Here is a 21685-nt window from a genome sequence, read left to right as displayed (position 1 = left end):
TTTTTCATTCTTTTTTCTCTTTGCATTTCAGTCTGGAAAGTTTCTATTGACATTTTTTCCATCTCAGACTCTTTCCTCAGCCATGTCTAGTCAGCTAACAAGCCTATTAAAGGAATTCTTCATTTCTGCTGCAGTGTTTTGGTTTCTAGCATTTCATTTTAACACTGTCTTAGAGTGTCCATCTCTCTGTTTACATTACCCATCTATTCTTGCATCTTGTCCACTTTTTTCTATTAGAAGCTATAGCATATTAATCATGATTCTTTTAAATTCCCAATCTGATAATTCCAAAATCTCTTCCATATCTGAGTCTGGTTCTGATGCTTAGTTTGTCTTTTCAGACTGGTTTTTTCCCTGCCTTTTAGCATGCCTTATAATTTTTTGTTGAAAACCAGATATGATGTATCAGGTAGAAGGAACTAAGGTAAATAGACCTTTAATGTAAGGTATTATGTTTATCCAGAGTTAGGGTCTATTTACTGTTTGCTGTAGTTGTGGTGTCAGTGGCTACAATGTCCTCTAGTGTCCTTTTTGTTTTTGTTTTTTTGCTGACGAAGATTCACCCTGAGCTAACATCTGTCACCAATCTTCCTCTATTTTGTATGTGGGTCACCACCACAGCATGGCTGCTGACAAGTGGTGTAGGTCCATGCGTGGGAACTGAACCCAGGCCACTGAAGCAGAGCACGCCAAACTTAACCACTAGGCCACCAGGACGGCCCCTCTAGTGTCCTTGTTATTGCCTCCCCTATTGTCTTTGGATTTTCCTAGAGACTCCTTAAATAGAGTCTCATCTTGCAGCTCTCTCAGTTGTAATCCACTATTATTTTACTGCAAGCTCTGTTGATGTGGCAGTAAGGTATTTGGGAAGAGAAGCGTTGTATAATCTTGTGATTATACCTCATTTTGTTAATGGGCCTGAGTCTTTGGGCTGTGACCTTCAGAGGCATTTCTTAGCCCTTTTTCACCCCTTATATCTGAAAAATGAAGACTAAAGGGGGCTGGAGTTAATTGCCCCTCCTCTAAGTCAGATAAGGCTCTGGTAAAGTAGTTTCCCTTGAGGGCAGGAGGCTTTTGTTACTGAGAACAGAACGCTCTGGCCATTTCAAAGTGGTTAGTTTCCTCTGGTCACGTTTCAATATGCTTACTTTTCCCCTCTCCCTGCCCAAAGCATGAGGGATTTTCCTCTGATCTTCACTATGAGAACCTGGTGGTACTCCTGGAGATAAAATTAATAAAAGTCTGCCTCCACTAAGACTGGGCCTGAGGAGTTTTTTAACTTTCAAGCTGGCCCATGTTCAGCCTCCAGCAATTCTTCAATTACCATTTAAGTGTCCTTACCAGTTATTGGCTCCAGTGGCTTCTGTTCCAAGTAAGCTGATCTGGACTATTATTCTCTATGCTCATCTGCCTCTACAGTTTGGGGGGCAGTGACTTGCCCTGTGACCTCAATTCTCTGATGAGTCTAAGAAAAATCACCGATCTTCAGTTTGTTCAGCTTTTTCCTTGTTGTAAAGATGGAGCGACGACTTCCAAGCTCTTCATATGTTGGAGCTGAAACCAGAAAGCTGTAATTAGCTTTCTACTGCCCCCCTGCCTATACCCTTTCCCCTAGCAGTATTTTCTCCACACAGTGGTCAATGTGATCCTTTTAAAACATAAGTTATATAATGTCACCTTTTTTCCCTTGCCCAGAATGCTCTTCAGCTAGAAATCCACGTGACTCCCTCCCTCAATTCCTTCAAATCTCTGCTCAAATATCACCTGTCTTTAGGAAGCTTACCTTCTAATTGAGGGAGACAGAAATAATCAACAAATAAAATGTATAGAATATCAAGTGGGTATAAGTGTTGTACAGAAAAATAAAGCAGGAAAGGAGATTTGGGCGAGCCGGAGTTGTGGACGTGATGCAAATTTAAAATAGGGTGGCCAGGGAAGGCATCACTTAGAAGTTTACATTTGAGAAGAAACCTGAAAGAGTGAAAGAGTGAGACATTTGGAAATCTGGAGTTGGAGCATTCCAGGCTGAGGAAACAAGTACTTAGTCCCAGAGAACAAAAATGCCTAAAATTTTCAAATAACAGTAAGCAGTCTAGTATAGTGGTTTGAAGCTCAGTAACCAAGGAGGCAATCAGAAGGAGATATGGATAGATTATGTAGGATCTTTAGGCTATACTGAGACTGCGAGGAGCTGATTTAAGGGGAAAGATCAGAAGGTGGTTTGGAAATAAGTTTGAGACACCTATTACACAACCAAGTGGAAATGTCAGGTGGATTGTTGGATATATGAGTATGGAGTTTGGAGCGGAGATAGAAATGTTGGAGTCATTAGCCTGGGATGAGATGAGATCTCCTATGAAATGAGACAGAGAAGAGAAGAGGTTTGGATTTAAGCCAGGGCACTCCATGGTTTAGAAATTAACAGGCCAACAGAGATGACTCTGGAGTGGCCAGTAAAGTAAGAGGAAAAGCAAAAGAGAGGGATGTCCTGGAACCCAAGTAAAGAAAGTGTTTCAAGAAATAGAGTGAGCAACTGTGTCAAATAGGTAAGATTGGGTGATCATGTAACTTGTCCAAAATGGGACACTTTTGAGAGTGAAAGAGAACACTATTAATAATTATGTGGTGAGAACAGGCAAAAACTAAGACTTTCTTTGGCAAACTAGGACATCTGGTCACCAAGATAGGTCATGTAAGATGAGGACTGAGAATTGATTATTGGATTTAACATCATGGTGATCATTGGTGAGCATGACAGGAGCAGTTTTAGTGGAATGGTGAAAAGAAAATTTGATTGAAGTGGATTTAAAACAGAATGTGGAAGAAGAATTGAACTTAAGTCTAGACATCTCCTTTGAGGAGTTTTGCTGTTAATGAGAGTAAAGGAAAATAGCTGGAGGAAGACGTGGGGTCAAGGAATTTTTGTTTTTGAGATGCATGACATGAGAGCATGTTTGTTGATAGGAATAATCCAATGGAGAACCAAAAATTCTAATGCAGAAGAGAGAAGGAAGAATTGCTTAGCAAAAGTCCTTAAGTAGGCAAGAGGAGATAAGGACCAATGTATAAATTATCATTGTCATTAAAAATGTTGTTACTTTTATTATTATTTTTATTCCTTTCAGTACAAATGTTCAAATGCCCTTTGGCTTGCCTGATTCACATGAATCTGTTTCTACTGTTACATTTGGAATTTTCTAGCCCTTTGCTAACCACCATCATAACCAGCCTTTCCTTTTGATAAATTATAGCTTGGACACCAGATGGAATCTTAATCTTACCAAAGAATAAGAGTCCCTCACTGTATAGGATGATGTTTTTAAAAGGAGAGGAGCCTAGAATTTATGATAATGGCTAATACTTTAATAGCATCTACTATATGCCAAGCACTGTTCTAAACATTTTACATATATCAACTCATTTCATTATTACAATAACCCAGTGAGGCAGATGCTACTGTTATTCCCATTTTACAGATGTGGAAACAGAGATACACAGCAAGTAAATGGGGGAGCCATGTTATGAACCTCAACTATTGGGCTCCAGAGTCTATGCACTTAACCCCACCACAATGTTCTTCCTGTCTTCCGAACAAGAATTCATTCAAAGCCCTGGTGAAGATCTCAAGGTTTAGACTAAACTGAGCTCAGTTTAGTCTCCAAAGAAAAGAAAGAAAGCTAAATTCCTTATTATAGTGTCCTGGCCTATCCTCATAAATCTCAGACAGACCTCTCAGATTTGTTTCATTTTCTTATGGCTCATTATTTATGGATTTGCCTTTGTCCATAAACATGTAAAGAGAAGTCATATATGCCTTTCTGAAAGTAAGGGATCTGACTTTAATTTACATTAAACTTGTTAAACCTTTCTATGAGCAACCCTGACTCCCCTTTTTAAAATAACTTTGTATTGAAGTGTTACATTCATAAAAATACATAAATCATAAGTGCACAGCTTGATAAATTTTCACAAAGTGAGCACACCCATGTAACTAGTAACCAGACCAAGAAACAGAGTATTATCAGCACCCCAGGATCCCCCTCTTGCCAACTCTCAATCACTACTCTCCCAAAGGTAACCACTATTGGCTTTATGTTTTTGAACTTAAATCCAACCCATCTTTTAAATTCACTCCTACTCCCATTAACAGTCTATATATTTATTGCCTGATTTTGATGTTCTTTCCAACTCATTCAAGGATGAAAGCTAAAATTATATCATGTCCTATTCACCTAAATGAGCACTTTTTCGTTCTTCTGAGTTTTTGTTTGAACCACATTTATGTCATAAAATTATAAATAGTAACAATAGTTCTCACTACTCAAGCACTTATTATGTGCCAAATAAGTGCTGTGTTATTTTTTTAATCCTCATAGCAAGGCTATAAGGAAGGTACTATTATTATCATCTGTTCTTTTCAAAAGAGGAGACCGAGGCTCAGAGAGGTTAGTTAACTTTCCCAAGGTCACACAGTTAGCAAATGGCACAACTGGGGTAAATTTTTTGTGCTTTTGAAATAGTATGTTTGACCATATCTAGATCAAGCTGACATACCCCAATTCATATAAATGAGCTCTTGTTATTATAAGATTACTTTTACTGAATTATTTACGTATACTTTATTCACATCAAATTATACTTTAATTGCTGGCCACACTCAATTCTCCATTATACAATTATTTCAAAATTTAGGATCCATTATAGGCCTTCTTGGATTTAATTACATCCTGTTTAATGCATCAGAATAACAGGTTTGTAGCCATTACCCTCAATGCATTAGAATACAGAATATTTGCACTTGTTGTTGTTAGTGCTGTCAAGTCAATTCCAACTCCTAGTCACCCTGTGTACAGCAGAGCAGAACTCTACCCAGTGTTTTTGCACCATCCTCTCACCTTCCTGTGCTATATCAGACAGTGGTCTGCTGCTATTCATAGGGTTTTCACGGCCAATTTTTTTGGCAGTGGGTGACCAGGTCCTTCTTCCTAGTCTATCTTAGTCTGGAAGCTCTGCTGAAACCTGTCCACCATGGGTTACCCTGCTAGTATTTGAAATATCTGTGGCATAGCTTTCAGCAATATGCAGCCACCACAGTATGACAACCAACAGATGGGTAGTGTGGTTCCCTGATGGGGAAATGAACCTGGGCCATGGCAGTGAGAGCACTGAATCTTAACTACTAGGCCACCAGGGCTGGCAATATTTACCTTATATCTCTAAAATTCTTTAAAAGTCACTTTAATTGATCCATATTATTGTTCTTTTTCATTAACATGGTGTATCAGTTAGAATACTTTTGGCTGCAAGTAACAGAACACCCAACTAAACACAGTTTAAATAGTAGAAGTTTATTAATAAATCTCGTATAAAAAAGGTCTGAAGTTAGGCAACCCCAGGCTTGATTTAGTAGTTCAATAAGGTCATCAAGGACCTAGGCTGTTTCCATGTTTACACGCTGCAGCCTCTAGTGTGTTAGGATGGCTCTACCCATGGTTGCAAGATGACTGCAGCCATTCCAAGCATCACATGCTGGTACAGCTGTATGCAAAGAAGGAAGAGAGGGGGCTGCAAGAGATGGCAGCCCTTTTCTTTTTATCAGGGAGGAAAATTTTCTGAGAAGCCCCAGCAGACTTCTCTTTATGTCTCATTGGTTAGAATTGTGCCACATGGCCACACCCAGCTGCAAGGTAGGCTGAGATAGCACTAACTAGCACTTTCAGCCTTTGTTGGGGGAAGGAAGGCTTTTGCTTACATAGAAGAAGGTGTTTGTTGGGCTGGGGAGGGAGAATGTATTGTCGGATTTGCAACCACCATTGTGTGCCTCACATAGATAATTTATAGTTAACCTTAATATCTTAGAAAGGATAGAAATGAAGAAGGAAGATATTATCTACTCCCATAGTAAATCAGATATGTTAGCTGAAATGTTTCCTTCCCACAACTTGTCTGCCACTGTGCTTCTGATTACTCACCATATGACAGGACTTTCTAAGTGGGCCACAGTGAATTTGTTCCATAGTGGCTAGAAATTTCAGGAGAGTAGATTTCAGTTTAATAAAAGAAAGAATATTTCTGACAGAGCTGGCTGCTTCCAGAGGGTCTGAGTTACCTGTCACCAGAATGTTTAAGCAGAGCAGTTTAGTGACAATAGTAATCTATAAATTCTGAACCAAAGGAAACTGAGATTCTTCTCAAATGCCAGGGTAATTTTGTAGAGGGGATTCAGGCAGTGGTTACGTGGAGAGTTAGACTCTATTTTCTGTAGTTCATAACCCTTTGTATCTTATTTCTTACTAAACACTCAAATAAGGACTTGCTTCTCATGGTAATAGAAATAAATAGAAATGTTTCATTTTTTAAAAATGGGTATATATATTCTCATAATACTGTACTAATACCATTAAGTACATATTTCACTACTATAAGTATTGTAAAACAAGAAGATTATTTTTAAATGAGATAGAATTATTGAAAACAAGTAAATTATACTGGGTCACGGTAGGCTGTGTAGATAAAAAGTTGTATGTATTAACAGGTGGCATGAAGATTCAACCAGGAACTCTCATGAAACTACCATTTTATTAGTTACCAGAAAGAAGGAGTGGAGAATAAAGTACAATAATGGATAAATTCCAGCAGGAAATAGTACATAAAATATACTTGCCAGTTGGTAGGGTAAATAGCAGATTTTGAGATGCACAGGGGGTACAAGGTTAACAACTTATCAAAATGACCTAGATGGAAAACATATGGTAGATAATATTAACAGAATGTGAACTGACATCCTGACAAATGTGGACTTGAGGAGAGAGAGAGAGAATGAATGAAGGAGAGAGAATTCTAACGAAAGCCTGGTGTACAGCTGGATTCCATCTGTGTCTGTTGTCCTGCCTAATACTTCCTTCCCTGTTCCTCTTTATTTTCTCTTCCTGGCAACTCTCCTTACTTCTATTTCTCTCTTTCTGTCCTCTTCCACTCCTTTTTTTTTTCTTACTCTTTTTTCATCTCTTCTCCTTGCCAATGATATTCAATGTTTTCAGATTATTGCTTAGCAGTCCCAGTGGCTGTAAAGTCCAAGATCTCCGATTTTGAACAGGGTTTAAAACTGCATTCTTAGCAGCATATTTCAAGCATGAGGTGTTTTTTTTTTGGGGGGGTGCAAATGATAAAACATTATGAAACCTAGCGCAAAGATAAACAAATGGTTCTTGTAAGTAACAAACAGCTGTGACTAAACTCAAGCAGTATTACAACTCATCGACAAGTCATGTATGTTCTTCACATAGGAACTGTAGACATAGAGAACCAACTGTACAACCAAAACGTTAACTAGTAATTTACACAGGCTGGAAGGAAAAAGTTCAAAATCCATGCTCACTTATCTCTTATATAAACCACTCACAATCTATTCGCTGATCGCCTCTCATAATTGCTGTAGTCTTTAAGTGCAGTTGTTAGGGCTGCTTGTGTTTCTACCTCACTCTCATGATGGTGGATTGCATGTTTATATTGACTCGAATTCTGCTCATCTCCTGCTGTTTTCTGACTGTACATTGCGCACAACGTAAGAAAATTTTAAATTGTTTTATTTCCATAGGTTGAAGATGTAAAGAATTAATTAGATTTTAATTAGAGAGGGAATCAAGGCTGCGGTAGGTAGCTTAAGGGACTAGACAGGATTCCAAGCAAAGTTTTGTTGTTAAAAATTCACAAACCTGAAAGTATCTGATTTTTTTAAGTGTTTATTTTTAGAAGGGACAAATAATTGTTTTCTCTTGAAGCTAACATATTTGTCTCTGATCTCTGAGATAAATATAAAAAATTCTATGAACTACCAAGTAAAATTTTTACTTGTGTCAATATTAGTGTTTGTTTTAGGCTGCTTATATTTAACACTTTGTTTCTCATAATATATAAAGGTTGTACTGTATTTTTCAGAAAATTTTTGCTCTGCAATATGTTCAATACAAACATGTACTTACTTGATATAATAAAAACCATGTGAATCTCTACAAAAGGAAAGAGATTTCCAAATAAATAAATTATATAATCATATCTGTGTATAAAACATGGCCTAGCAAGCCAAGAAGTACAATTCTTTCCCAAAACATTGCCTGTTGAAAGCAGGTATGACTTAAATTTCTCCAAGCAGCACCATTTGAGCCACTAGTCTGGTGAGGGATTTTTGCAATATTGGGTAGTTAAATGGTCAGTGGAGCATTTTGGTCAACTGAAGTTGTTTCTATACTCAAAGGTTAGAGTGAAACTGTTTTAAAGTACTGTATTGTGTTTTCACTTAAAAATTACATTATGTTTTCTGATGTCACTCTTTGATTTCTTTTAGAAATACGTTTATGTAGCAAAATCAGTGTGTCATATTTTACGTTAGGAAAAAAAATATGCTCTCGAAATGGCAAGCAGTTTTTCTTTGGATTCTATAGGTCTGGTCTTATCAGAGATATTTTCCCTTCTAGCCTGTCACCTCTAACTCCAAACAGATACTCAGAGGCCTGAGACTCGGGCAATCTGAAATCTCACTCTATAGAATCTCTTTGTGTTTAGGCTGGCAGAAGGTCAAAATGGTTCTCCCTTTCTTGGAATTACAGTTTTTGTGCATGTTTAGAGGTCTTGTGACTCCTAATAAATTTTCCTACTCACTGATTTTCAGACTCTAGAATACCTTTTCTCAGTCCAGATTGCTGGAAGGAATACTGCAGCCATATCGTTGGCAGAATGACTCTCCAAGGTAGCCTTAGAAATATCAAAAACTCATTAAGGATTGAGGCTGAGGTGCCTGCTACTCCCAGTAGCCTACTAGTACTATTAATCTATCTGTCTCAACCAGGGCACTTTGAGACTGAAGAGAGCAGTATAATAATTATTCCAGGACAACAGGCATAAAATGGAACTGTTCTAGCAAAGCAGGATATATGTTGATTTGGATATATTGTTTTGTCTTCCCTTTGCCAGAGATGATACTCAAATTTAGTCCAAAAGAACTTTATTTCAAATGTTAGATGTCCTTTGGGCTATAATGTTGTGCATTAACTGTTTTTTAAGCTATGCTGTGAAAATCATCAGGTACAAAATAATAGAATGAAATCATGTTTGTTGTTCATCTTGATTTTTGGAGACTGGTACTTGAAAATATGATATGTGAACATTCTCAAAGTACCACAAAGTTATTTTCATTTTCATATTTTAAGATTCTTTAACATAAATAGTTTTTATAACATGCAGAACTTCTCACATGTGTGTTAGCCAACTCTGAAACATTTGTTCTATATTGTTGAGGAATTTTTGAACGTTGTCATTTACAGCCAATTGTACATCTGTGACTGACTTTGATGATTGTCCAGGAAATATAACAGATTTTTGTCCAGAGAATATTGTTTGTACATGCAAAGATGGAGAGCCTTTTTGCAAGTAAGTGGTTATATATAATGCAAAAGCGGAGTAAGCACAACATGTTGTAACGAACGATTCACTTTGTTTTTATTTGTTTGCTGTATTCAATGATGCAATCTTGTTTTAAAATAATATCTTAATCATAAATGGCTCCTACACATACAGCACAGTTGTAGATTCACTAAAATATTTTAATATATTGTTTTAAAAACAATATAATAAAATTTAAAACATTGAGACGATTTATTTTAACTTTAAGAGATTAGCACCATTCAAAACTGCTTTCTCCCTACTTCTAACTTTGTCCCTTACAGTCTGTTTTCAATACAGTAGAAAACAGAGTGATCTTTTTAAAACAACCTAGATCATGTCACTCCTCTTCTCAAAACCCTGTAATTGTTTCTCATTTCACTCAATGTAAAGTCAAAGTCCTTACAATCATCTATAAGGTCTTTTGTGTCCAGTCTCCTTCCCTCTTTGGCCTTAGCTTCTCCCGTACTCCTCTAACTTTCTGTGCTTCGGCCACACTGATTTCCTTGTGTTTCTCAAACATGCAGGCACCCTCTCTCCTGTTTTAGAGCCTTTGTACTTGCTGTTTCTGCTTCTTGGAATGCTCTTCTCCCAAAATGTCCTATGGCTAACTCCCTCATCTCCTTCAGTCTTTCTTCAAATGTTACCTTCTCAATGAGGCCTGCCTTTTTACTACCCTATTATATCACTGCAACCTGTCCCACTATCCTGCCCCCCACATTGCCAATCCCCCTTACCCTGCTCTACTTTTTCTTTTTTTCCTTAGTACTTATCACCTTTAAACATTCTAGATAATTTACTTATTATGCTTATTTTTGTTGTCTGTCTTCCTCTACTACATTTTAAGCTACTTGAGGGCATAGATATTTGTTTCATTCAGTGATCTATCTAAAATGCCTGGAACAGTACTTGGCACATAGTAGGCACCCAATAAATGTTGTTGAATAAATGAATGAAATGTTATTGTTTAATAGATAATTCCTTTGTGATTCATTCCTAAGCTAAACAACAACTATACTCTTGCAAAAGCCTTTTTTTCTAGGAAGAAATCCATGAGGATTGATAAGATATACTTTTCAAATATATTTTGACATCCTTAAATGAATGACATTATGTTACATATTAGAAGCCATGTCTTATTGAGTAGATTACTACTTATTTGAAGCTGGTAGATACATTTTCCTACAGAATTCTAGACTATCAGAGCTAGAAAAGATTATAATAATCATTTAATCAATCCCTTCATGTCACCCATGACAGTACTCTTTAATATACTGGAACAATACAAACCAGGAGTAGTTTACTTAGGATCTGAAGTTTACTATTCAACTGGGTAATCCTTTATCAGTTCTACAGGAGATAATGAAGCAATCTCTAAAGATACTACATGAACTAACCTCCCCATTAGTCATGCCCATGGAGGATGGTGAGAAGTCATATTATTCCTCTCCACAAACCCATAGACATTTCCATATGGGTGTATGCCACGCCAGTTCAGTCTATGCCCCAGAGAATCACATTCAAGTTATTTGGCAGAGTGTTAAGCCTTTATAAAAACAATAGAAGTTCGTATATGAGTCATTTATTTCTATAAAAATAGAAGAGAAAAATCTGGAGCCATGGGAAAGATGGGACAGGCCGATTTTGCTAGCAGACAGTCTATCCTCACCTTATGTTTCTTCTTGTATTTGATGCAGAGCAGCAGAGTCCCTCTGTTAACCTGCATTCATTGCTGTAGGAATGGGTAGGGGGAACGCCCAGACTGAAGTTACAGAATTGGTAGACTAGGTTCCTTCGAACTATTTTTATAGCACTGATAGAACTAAAGTAGCCAGAGTGAATAGAGGTATGAGAGTGGGCAAAATGTGGATAGTTTTAAAAGCAGTCTTGAGACAGCCCTTCTGGGTGAGCCTTTTTGTTTTTTCCATTTGTAACTAAGTGCCACATCCTCATTAGCTAATGGTTGGGAAATCCTGACAGCTTTCTGTATGCTGACTCAATGTGTTCAAACCTGTAGGTTTTAGAGTGTTTGCTTAAGTGGAAAATGAGACAACATAAATCTCTTGAGGGTCTTAAAGGGAAACCTCATGGTTGAGTAACAATGAAAGTTTTGATTCATTCAAGGGAGACAATTTGGGTTTTTTTTGTTTTCTAATTTGTGAGCTTTTTCTATTTCTACTATCTCTATCTAGATGTCCAAATTTCAGAGGTCAGTGGGGAAATTATTGGTACATGGGGGCCAAATGTGACCAACTCTGGAATACTCTGGACCTGATTTTAGTAGCAGCGTTGCCTGGAATAGGACTGGCTCTAATTGTTGGCATAACAATCCAGACTATCCACTATTGTAAAAAGAAGTCGAAGAAGAATATAAACGATCACCAGTAAGAAATTTCTAAGTACCTCTGAGAATGATGGGAAATCTCTTGTGAGATCAGCAAATGACTCAAGAAATAATGGATATCATTTATCATGCATATAGCTGGTATGTTCTCTTTCATATTCATCAACATTTAATTAAATTCGAACAAAAGTCTGGATAACCAAATACATTTTGTTCAGGATTTGGATATAGCAAAAACTGGAAAGCCCCTTCCCCAGTTAAAAGCCAAGTGTAATTCATTAAAAACTTGTCCTACTTCAGTGCCTTCCTTCCACCAAGGTGGCATCTGTTTGAACCATACTGTCCTAAGGGTGTGGGGGAGGGGTGAGAGGGCTGCTGTACCAGTATCTCCTATTTACCCCGAACCCCCAGCAACAATGCCAGAGAAATGGAAAGAGGAATCCAATAGACTTGACTGTAATCTGACTCTGGGTAAATTTCTTCACCTTACTGGGCTTTGATTTCCTCATCTATAAAATAGAGATTGTTATAATCTGGCCTACCTACCTCACAGAGATGGTGAGAATGACAATGAAAGCAACAATCGTTTACTGAGGGTTTATTATGTGTGTCAGGCTGGATTACAAACATTTCATACCTATCAGTTCATTTAATCCTCACAAGAACTCTATAAAGTAAAGATGAGATTACTGAGGCACAGAGAGATCAAATAATTTGGCTGAGGTTACAGGGCTAAATCTGTACCCAGGTAATCTGGCTCCCAGGCCTAAACTCTTAACCTCCATGCTATACTAATGGAATCTCATGAGATAAAACAGTGCTTTGAAAGCTGTGAAGCCCTGCTGCATGCTCTTTATTTCTTTGTTTAAAAGCAAACAGTAGCCTTTATACTTTGCACTGCTTCTGAATGATAGAAATATGAGGCGTGAATACCAGTAGGGTAAAATCTCATCAATTTTATATCAGTTAATTCAAATTAGCATCTACTTTGAAGTATCATTCTCCAGCGTCAAGATAATGCTACCCTCTATGCAATATGAGGATAGTTTGAAATTCTACATTAAAATTGGAATTGGCTGGTACTGTGAGCCTCACACTTTTAAGAACAGGCTTGCAAATTGCAATAAAATCAACAATTTGAGCAGTCTTAGATATTTGTCTCTGGGAGGGTGAGATAAACTCTCCAATCTTTTCGTTGTTTCAAAATCTTAATTTTTGTTTGTACCATCATTCCATACTCTTTGAAGTATCATGTGTTACACGTGTATATATACATAAAGTCAATGTTAACCAACATTAATTTTGTAAATTGAAATTAATGTGGAGAATTTCATATTACCACTTTATTTAGGTTGGAAGCCTCCTGAGATTTTAAAGAATCATTATAATTAGAAATCATACCTATAAACAAGTCACCATTTAAGCTTTATCCATAACTTTCCTACTCCAAAGCTTTCTAGAATACTGGATTTGTATTCCAATCCTCTCTCTTCTACTAATTGCCTATGACTTTGAGTGGATCACACGGCCCCAGTTTCCTCCATTATAAATGGGGAGTTGGGTCATACATATCCTACTTCTCCATAGTTGTGAAAATCAAATGAAATAATTAATGAAAAAGTGCCTTGAGAAGCAAAGGCAAAACAAAAAGCTTGACTATAAATCAGGATAGTAGTAGCATTCAAAGCACTTGAGGTTACTTATAGGCTTTTCGGGTAAAGAATTAAGCTGCCTTATTTTCCTCCAGTTAAAATATAATCTAGTTTGAGCTCCTTTTTTTCCCCTCTGCCATTCTCTGAATTGTGAATTGACAAAGTGATTTTGTACATACTCTGGGAGATTCCTTAGTGTAGTGGGAACAGTATGGACACAGAGCCAGACAGACTGGGGCTCAGCTCATATCCCTACCCTATAAATCACTGACTGTGTGGCCTTGGGGAATTTCCTTAAAATTTCTCAGCCTCAGGTTTCTCATCATCAAAATGGAGTTAATAATACCTATCTTGTAGGCTTTTTGTCAATATTCAAATAATATAATTTTTTGTAAAATAAACTGATATCTGAAATTTACTTTCAATTGCATCAAAAAATAAGATGAATTAATGGATGGAGAGATGACAGATATATGTTAAAGAAAGCATAGTAAAATGTTAATGATAAAATTGAGGTGGTAGATACATGGACATTCACTGTAAAATTCAACTGATGTATGTTTGAAAATTCTTATTAAAAATGTTGGGAAAAAATCAGATAATGTTACGTAAAACACTTTGAACATGGAAAACATTCAACAAAGGGTAGCCATTATTGTTGCCTTCTCTTGGGTACATATGATAATAGAATCTTAAGATGGGAGCACTCATTCTGTATTGTCAAAAATGAGTTTATCAAAAAGATGATTTATAGCCAATTAAACAAATGCTCTATGCTAACTATGTTTTGTTTTGTTTTAATTAATGTGCCAGAGAACAGAGGAGTTTATCAGGACTTCAACCTCAGCACAATTCTGCATATACTTTTGATACTGCTATGAGACATTCTCAACCTGATCAAGGCCAGGTAAATACTAAAACTCATTTGTCACATAAACTAAGTTTACAGAAGACACCAAAAAGAGAAATGCCTTGGAGAAACAAACAAAAAAAAAAAACCTTGGGAGATTAAAAAAGTAGTCAGAGACAACAAAATGAAGTGTTATCAGAAGATCAAATTGCACAAATATGGAATGGTTGATGACAGGTTATTTATCAGTAGAGGACAGGCTAGGCCTGAGGCAAATTACACTGGGAGTGCTCTCTACTTCTTCTTTCCATCATTTGTTTCCAGGTAAAATCAAGTTAAAACACATATTGAAGACAGCCTTGGGGAAAGTTAAAACACATATCAAAGGGGAAGGAAATTGCTAAAAGAGGGCCAGAAAGATATGGATAAGAGGACAAGGATTTGAGCCATGTGGCTTTTTTTTTTTTGTACTAGCTGAAAATCTCTTCTTATCTAATAATATGTGCTCACTAGCACAGATCCTCTAAAACAGAAGAATTGTGGGAATGTCTTCAATTCACTGTACTTTAGGAATAGCTCTGAATACAGAAAAAGGTCTGAGTGCCATATTTGACCACAAGTGTCAGAAGCAGCAGCAATAAAAACAATGTTTTTATTGTTTAAAATCAAACAAATCATTAGTAAGATACCACAAAATTATCTTTTTGTTATGGTATATTAAGTCTTAGACTATGCCCAATTTTGGTCTCTATATTTTAAGGAAGACCTACATTGAGATTAAAGAACTCCAGCCTCAGTATAATTCTACACATGTACCTGATATGGTACCTTCTCAATAATATCATGGTCAGTTAAAACTGAAAGTCATGAAAAGGTTGAGATAAAAATTTGATAAAGGGTTGATGAATTAAGGATAGTGGTCAGATATTTTCTACTCAAAGTCAGAACATTTAAATAATTAAATATTGGGACTTAAATTACAGTAGGAGGGATTTATGTCTGTCTGTGTGTGTATACATATATACATATATATATATATGTAACATACATATATGTGTAACATTTTTCAAAAAAGAAGGTTAAGGTACTCTGAGCAAACATACTATGGTGATTAATGTTTATGTCTCCAAAAGGCTGACTCTAAGGCTGTCAAATTTTCTCTTGAAGTGACCAGTTGTTTTATAGATGGATCCTAAGAGGTAGAGGCGCCTTTCCTTTTCGAAGGATTCACTTATTCTTAGCCTCCCTAGTTACTTCTGCTACCCACCTATTTTTCAAATTTCCTGGTTGACCTTCTCATCTTCTCTCCTCTCATCATCCCTTTTTTACCTAATGCTATACAAGCTCTAACTGTGGATAAAATTCAGGAGGAAAGCCAAGTCATTTAGGCTATGTTACTCTCCCTTTCCTCGGTCCCAATCTTCCTGCGGCTAAATGCCTGCTTTAGTTCCTGTTACACCAATCTGAATACTTCCACTGTGGACTCCTTCTCTTCAATGCTGTGACCATTTCTTAAACTTCCCTTGACAGGGCACACTACAAGCGAACAACCATGTCTGGTCTCAATCTATCATATTCTTCTCTTCCTGATTGTTTCCCAAAGTCTGGGGAATTAGGAAGCAGAAATGGACTACAGGTTAACAATTTAACAGAGAACTAGCAAACTTACCAGCTGAGTTAAAGTTTAGAAAGGTGTGCTGATGCACCGTGCTCTGAATGTACATTTAAAATATTGACTTTGGCATGTGATGACTTCTCAGAAGCTAAGGCTCAGATCAAGTTTCCACAGAATTGAATAATGCTTTTTCAAGCAAATTCATCACTGTTTTCTTTATTCAGCTAGCTCACACACACAGAACCAGGAATTAATAAGCAGAGCCTGAGTTCATTCTTGAATTGTCAACGCTAATCTTTTCTAATCGACTTAACAATTAGATTTGAGTGGGTGGAGATAAGACAACATATTTGCTATCTCTTCTTCATCCCACCCTCACCCTACTTTTAGATTTAGCACAGGGTAGCTTGTGGCTTTCAAAGTTGTTACAATCCTAGCATGAGCATATAATTAGAAATCCCAATATAGTCTGTGAATCTCTAGCAGAAAGCTCTGCTGCATAGTTTAGTCCTGTGAGAGGAATTCACCATTGCTTTTGTTGTTTATTTTTGGTTGTTGTTCTGATGATAAACATGTTTTTAAAGTTTATCTCCCTTTAAAACCAAGCTTACATAGCATGGTTCAGCACCTTCCACAGGATATAACATGTTTGAATTATTTTCACCCAGTGAAAATATACAGCAACTATGTCAGGGAAAAAAAAAACCTACATTTGTTAGTTAGAGACCCAGGTAATGAGCCTAATCTGAAGAGCACAGAAATAAATACTGATATGGTTTAAAAAGCATACAATAGATCATATCATAGAGGCAACAAATAGTGAGAAATGCTCACTGAAAAAGAAGAATACTTTGACTAACAATGAGATTTTCTAAATTTGGCAGTCATAATCACAAACTTACCAAATAGCTGCATTTATTGTGTTTTCAAATAGAATAAATTGAAAGTGGGAGGAGATGATGAGCTAAGCTTTAAATTATCCATTTACTAAATCCAGGAAATTATTCTTCCTAGATAATAAATGAAAATAATATCCAATAATTAAAGTATTCTTAACATTTCTGAGAATATTATCTTAATTTAAATAATTTCTCATTAGAAGTTGTTAATACCATCTTCAAATAGTTATCAAGCACTCCATTACAGATGACACTGTGAAAATTGTGATAATCTCCAGACCATTGCTACATTTTCCAAATGCATTACCATTGGATATGTACGTTAACTCTACCTTATCAGTAAAGGATTAGTCACAGTTTTATGAATATTTGCATAAAGCCTTACATAATGTCATTTATCTAATTCACTAAATTAGTTTGTTCAAGACTACCAGTTATGTAAAGTGAACTGGAAATCAGCAAGGTAGGAACAACATCTTGACTGTGATTCTTTTTTTCAACAGTCCAATGTTTTGCTTAGGGAAAAAAATAATATTGACTAGAAACACTAAAGGAATTTTAGTAATTGAAAATGGAATATTATTCTTCAGCATTTTATCTTTGTTTTTTTCAAATCAACAGTGGAAATACTTAGTTTCCACTAAATATTAGTTTAATTGGTTTAAAAGATGATTGAAAGCAATCTTATGCACTGATGAAAAGTATATAGTATATCTTATGATCTTAGGCTAATGTCCACGAGAAAACAATTAGCAAAGTCATGAATTATCCTTCTGTTTTTACTTGCATTTCAAAGATTTTATTTTGTTTTGTATAAAGCCAGGTTTCATGCCATGAGAAAATCAGGAATTGCCATATGAAAATGTTAACTGAGTTTGTATTCTAGCGTAAAATGCAAAACCTGTGAAAGTCAAACATTTGTGAAATGCAAATTCAGTTAAAATAATAATAGTCTTTAATCAAGAAACAATATATGAAATAAAAGGAAGGAAGTTATCTCTTTTGTTAGAGGTCTAGGCAGAGGATCATTTGTGAATTTGTTATTTTTCATCCTATTATCAACATTGCCTATTACAAGCACTGGGCATACAGTAGAAACTAAATGAGTGCTTGAATACATGAATGACAGCATGAATGAGTGAAATGAATATGCCCCAGGAGTTTTATTCTACTACATGTATAAATTGTCATATATTATCATGTGTGTCATATATTGATGATCTGGTCACCAAAAAAGGGACCTGTGGAGTCAAGAAAATCTTGCATATTTGGTGATTTGAAACTATGAAATACTGATAGAATAATAGTTTCTCATGGTTACAAACCATAAATGCAAGCCACTGGTTACAAGGGGACCAAACATGAGAGTTGGCATAAATCAGGGTAAGCCTATTTCCATTTCTGTGTTGTGATCCCAAGACATGGGCAGGACACTATTTAAAGGTAAATTAGTAATCTAGTTAGAACTAAACATTTCTTTTATTGTTTGTTGTTTACTGTTTAATCTCATAAAATTAAATCTATAGACAATATTAAAGCTTAACTGTGAATATTTATTTCTATAATAGTATCAACACATTATTTAACTCCTGTACTTTCTTGGTATTTTTATTCCACGGATGTTATCGAAATACAGTTAGTGAATCTGTAATTGTAATCTGCAACATCATTCAAATGTTTTAAGGTTTAGAAAATCTTGCCCTTTCAACTCTTGTGTTGAAACTATAAGAAAATCTATGTTTTCTTACCCATACACATAAGAGCGTAAATACCCCAAGCCTGAAAAAAGAAGAGACAAAGTGTCTCTCACATTCAGAAACTTTATCATTAAGGATTCCTTAATCAAGATGGTCATTAGAAAAGACATTACTCTTTGTCTAGGCTCACCATAAGAATTACTAGACACGAACTGATGGTAAGAGAAGTTTGAAAAGAAAGAAGTAGCATATTATAAATGCCAGATATGATGTGACATTTGGATATTTTCTCCTTTTTAAATCTGTCCTCAAAAGTGATCTACTTATTTCCCCCATTGTTATTTAAATACCTGAATTTGGCATTGAGAATTTATCTCCTGAGACAGTTCTTGGGAAACATTCAACCAAAAAAGTGAGGAAAAAAATCTGTTGATCATCTGTTTCCTAAGTATTTTGGTAGATTATGCCCTGTTCAACCAAGGAATTCCCATAATGCCAGACAAGAGATTGTTGGTGCTGGGGCCAATGACTCTAAGACCAAGGAGCAGGCAAGCTATCCTGCCACAGGGGAACCCAGGTGCTAGCCTATCATCTCCATGTTTACTTCTCTAGAAGGTACTTTTTCCATATTGGGTTAAAGTTGTTGGCTAGCAATACTTCACCGAAGCTTGGCGTACTTCCTTGAAGGGGCTTGGTACCATGTAGTGCTGCTTCCAAACACCGCAACCTAGAGCAGCCCATGTCAAACAAATAGAAACACTATCTTCAATTAGCTAGTCGTCTTCGTCTTGTTCATACTGGGCAGCTAAAACCACTAGACAGGCTCTATGTCTCGTCAGCAAGAATTTTTTAAAGGCAATAAAGACTGTCCTATCCTGAGAAATCTCTAGCTTGAAAACTTTGTAGCATATAATAAAATTTGGGCAGCACCGCATGATCCTAATCTTCAATAATACCAGATGTATGTTCTGGCCTGCATCCTATGACTTTTCCAGGATATTTCTCTAATAGGCCACTGCTAGAGCTTTGGTCTATAGATTATGGGTGATGAGGGGTGGATCAGATAGGAGAGCTTTAAATCACTGGTATATAAATGAGAGTGAATGAGATTGTCTAGGGACAGAGCATAGAGTGAGAAGAGAGTAGGATCTAGAATGAGGAACTCCAACATTTACTAGCTTTGCAAGCTTGGACAAGTCACTGAACCTCACCAAGTGCCAGTTTTAGCATCTAAAAAATGAGGATAAAAACCATACGCCTTGGGGTAACTATGTACAGCAACAAATAATTCAATAAATGGGGCTATAGCTAGCATTATCTTGCTTATGAAATGGAGACTAAAGACTCTTGTGTGTATTTCTACATGTTCTGCTCAAAAGAGGATTGTATTAGGTAAACAAATCCTCTCTCATGTGTTTGTGACCATTGATGTCTAGACTGCAAGAGTGACTTAAAGACAATGCCTAAGTCAAATAAATGGCTCTAATGGTTGGCATTATGGCAGGCTGAAAGGAGATATCATTTAATATGTAATTATTTGCCCCTAAAGTCATACCTCTCACATTCCTTTTGAAGAGATCATTGTGGCCACAGTGTACTGAATTCTTTACTTCTACATTAAAAGGCAAGAAAGGGTATTATCAACCAACTATGTCATATCTCCTTTCCTTCAAACCCTCTGGAACTTTTACTAGGAGAAAAAAGAAGTCTATACGTGGAAATTTATATAAAGAGGATATATACATGTATGCGGGGGATGTGCAGTGTTTAACCATAACACTCATTCACATAGACATTTATTCAAAAATATTTATTGAGTACCTACTACATGTCACACTTTGCTAGGTACTGGGGATGTAATGTCAAATAAGACAAACAGTTCTGCCTTTCATGGAGCTTCTAGTCTAGTAAAAAAGACAGATATCCATCAAATAATCATACAAATAAATGTGAAATTGTAACTACAATAATTGTTTAGAAGGAGGGCAATACAAGGAAAGTTCAAATGTTATGTGTAATAGAACAGAGAGAGGGAAAGGAAAGTGCTTTCATTTATTCTATGCCTCAAATGTTTGACCGTTCTTTCCTCTCTCCTTCTGTTCTTTGTACCTTTTAGACTGACCGTCTTAATTTAGGGCTTATAGAGACATGTCTTAAGCAAAATAAACACACAAATACGTGAATCAACAATAAAAAACTAAATAATTAAAATAAAACTTTCGATCTCTACCTTATGTTAAATCACTGTCATTGTATTGCCTAGATTGTATGGCACCGTAGATAATGGTAAACATCAAGAACCTGCTTACAGAGTTATCAGCTGGTTTGGGAGCAGTAAGATTACATTAGTTTTGTACATCTATAAGACAAACATCTATATTGAAAAGAAAAGCCAAGAGAAAGAATGTTTTGACTAAACTCCTAAGCTTCCTTAGTTTTTTGTTCCTATTTTTCTTGCCATTTTATTTAAGATTATCATGCCTCCAAGTATTTTGGAATTATTTTTTTAAATATATTTTCATAAACAATAAAATATCCATGCCATAAGGAAAAGTCACTGGATGAAATTTTCAATTTTTACCAGGAGATGGCAGTGATTAACCATTATATCATTGGTGGTGTTTCTGGTTTGGAGAGGAAGAGCTTCCTCTGTAAAAATTCAAAAGCAGAAAACCTTTAGTTAAGGACTCAGGGCCAAATTATTCAGAGGACTGTATCACTAGTATCAAATTATGGCGATTCTGATAAAATTTTAACTGATTTGTGTCACACTAACAGCATTGTAAAGCAAGAATCAATCAAGTAAAAAATAGGAAAATAGAAAACTGTAGATGCTAAAGGATCACAACTGTACTTTTTCTAAAGTATGCATAAACAATGGAAATACACTTATCAAAATATTAATCATACTTTTCTTTAGGTGGGAGACTATAGGTGCTTTTTTCTCCCCTATTTCCATTTTTCCATGTTTTTCAAAATTCCAAATTAAAAATTATTTGCTATTTTCGAGTATACAAAATAAATGATGAGCGAAATAACTTCAAAAACAGAAGAAATTAAAAGAATTACAAGAGACAACTTTGCTCAGCCCTATACAGATATATTTAAAAAGATTAATTAGGTAATTTTCTAGGAAAATATAACTATTTCCAGAAAAGACAGTAAATTTAAACAGATTGATTTCCATGAA

At 35.9% G+C, this 21685-nt stretch overlaps 1 protein-coding gene across 1 annotated transcript in view; it reads left to right on the top strand.

Moving 5' to 3' along the window:
• The first annotated feature begins 7440 nt into the window (after positions 1-7440).
• The window catches only part of LOC147911867 (uncharacterized), a 52473-nt gene continuing 38228 nt past the window's right edge, over positions 7441-21685 (top strand). Inside the window, exons 1-4 of the mRNA XM_087427666.1 lie at positions 7441-7564; positions 9321-9426; positions 11631-11822; positions 14248-14341. Of these exons, the coding sequence (XP_087283792.1) occupies positions 7486-7564; positions 9321-9426; positions 11631-11822; positions 14248-14341 (471 nt within the window). The 5' untranslated portion in view covers positions 7441-7485. The remainder of the gene's footprint in view (positions 7565-9320; positions 9427-11630; positions 11823-14247; positions 14342-21685) is intronic.

Source organism: Ceratotherium simum, chromosome X (assembly GCF_057802395.1).
Source record: "Ceratotherium simum simum isolate JZ-2026a chromosome X, ASM5780239v1, whole genome shotgun sequence".
In the NCBI taxonomy this organism is placed as follows: Eukaryota; Metazoa; Chordata; class Mammalia; order Perissodactyla; family Rhinocerotidae; genus Ceratotherium; species Ceratotherium simum.
This window is presented reverse-complemented; position numbering and strand designations above follow the sequence as displayed.